Genomic DNA, 1,647 nt, shown 5'->3' on the forward strand with positions numbered 1-1,647 from the left:
CTCGCTTGGCTGCAGTTGAGACTAAGGTAGGTAGGGAGACTCTTGAACCACCCTTGGAACAATGACCCAAGTGGTACAGGCCGGAGGCATACTGTGCCTACCACCAAGGGAAGGGGCACGATACAGAAAAATGTTTCCGCCTCAAGCATGAAATCCAAGATATGATTGAGAATGGAACAATCCCAATACCCACTGTGAAGCCTAATAATGTCACTAATCCATTTGGGGATCATTCAAATGCGGTGTTCGTCGAAGACATCATTGATGTGTCCCACCTAATCCGTCCTATATGCCGCCTAAATGGTTTCCTTGTGGGGAAACACTTCAACAATTGCTCTAAATATCTCCTAAGCATAGAGAACGAAATTCGATTTGGGGATTTTGCCATCGACTGTACCCCTTACATTCTCAGAAGTGCCAACGAAATCAATGGCATCTGGAACGATGATGAGGATGATGTGTACCTTGAGAAGGGCGCAATAATCCCCTATACTCGGGACGAAGTCCAAAAGCTAAGGAAAGAGGCTCTCGAGTCCAATCACTTGACACGAGCTGGCCGCCCATTTCGAGTGGAAAAGGCCACCAATGCTCCAACTTCATAAGCTAAGGAACCTACTGTAGTCGAGGCCCTTAGTGAGGGGATAACCCAAGAGGTCCCTCTCATTAAGCAGCTACAAAAGACTAAGGCCGATGTTTCTATCTTGGAGCTCATTTTGAGTTCATTCGAACATCGACAAGCCCTATTAAAAGCACTAATGAGCATGAACGTGTCTCCAGATATTGCTCCAAATGACGTGGTGGCCCATGTTGTCCAAAATCCACCACGACTTGCCAATGCGGTAACCTTTTCTGATGAGGATCTACCCTCTATAGGGCCCAAACACGGCCTAGCCATGTACATTGCTGTGACATGTATTCAAAAGCATGTCCCTATGACCCTTGTCGATGATGGGTCAGCTGTTAATGTTCTACCACTAAGGACAGCACACGTTTTGGGCCTTGACAAAAAGGACCTCACTCCAACCACTCAAACGATTCGTGCCTTTAATGGGACGATTCGCAGGGTAACTGGGATTGTCGACCTAGTAGTTCAAACTAGGCTCATTGAAAGGAAGGTTAGTTGTCAGGTCATTGATGTGGCCTCATCCTTCAACTTATTACTGGGAAGGCCTTGGATCCATGGAGCGAAACCTGTATCCTCCACTTTGCATAGAAAAATCAAAATCCCTCTCAAAGGAGAAACTGTCACCATCGATGCTACCCCTATCGTAGTAACTGAGAGGATCTGGCTTCAGAAGTAACACTCGATACCTCAAATGATGCTTTCGGGTTCGAGGTTATAAACGTGATCGACTCTTGTCCTGAATTAGAAAACATAGACTTGTATACTGGAAGTCACGTATGTGAAACCATTCTCAAGACTGGGAAGTACTTTGGTTTCTCTCTGTACCCTCGAAAGGAGGATACCTTGGTACTAAAGGGCGTGGTCCTTAAAGGAACGACGTTCGGGTTGGGATACGAGCCCACTGAACAAGATCTCGAAAAGAAAAGAAGGACGGTTATAGACCGAAAACCTTATCCACTAACACTGAATGGATACTTCGTGAAAGCCGGAGAAGCAGAACGTTGTCTCGACTTTCCCGAACC

At 46.2% G+C, this 1,647-nt stretch overlaps 1 protein-coding gene across 1 annotated transcript; it reads left to right on the forward strand.

Annotated features, from left to right (window-relative positions):
- Positions 1-755: 755 nt before the first annotated feature.
- LOC141601905 (uncharacterized) lies at positions 756-1,301 on the forward strand. Its single transcript, XM_074422212.1, has one exon. The coding sequence runs from the start codon at positions 756-758 to the stop codon at positions 1,299-1,301; it is 546 nt and encodes a 181-aa protein (XP_074278313.1).
- The last annotated feature ends 346 nt before the right edge of the window (positions 1,302-1,647 follow it).

The sequence above is a fragment of the Silene latifolia genome, chromosome 9, assembly GCF_048544455.1.
Source record: "Silene latifolia isolate original U9 population chromosome 9, ASM4854445v1, whole genome shotgun sequence".
Taxonomy (NCBI): domain Eukaryota; kingdom Viridiplantae; phylum Streptophyta; class Magnoliopsida; order Caryophyllales; family Caryophyllaceae; genus Silene; species Silene latifolia.

What these genes read in the sequence shown, in the direction of transcription:
- LOC141601905 (XM_074422212.1), top strand. Translation starts at nt 756, where the DNA reads ATGAGCATGAACGTGTCTCCAGATATTGCTCCAAATGACGTGGTGGCC.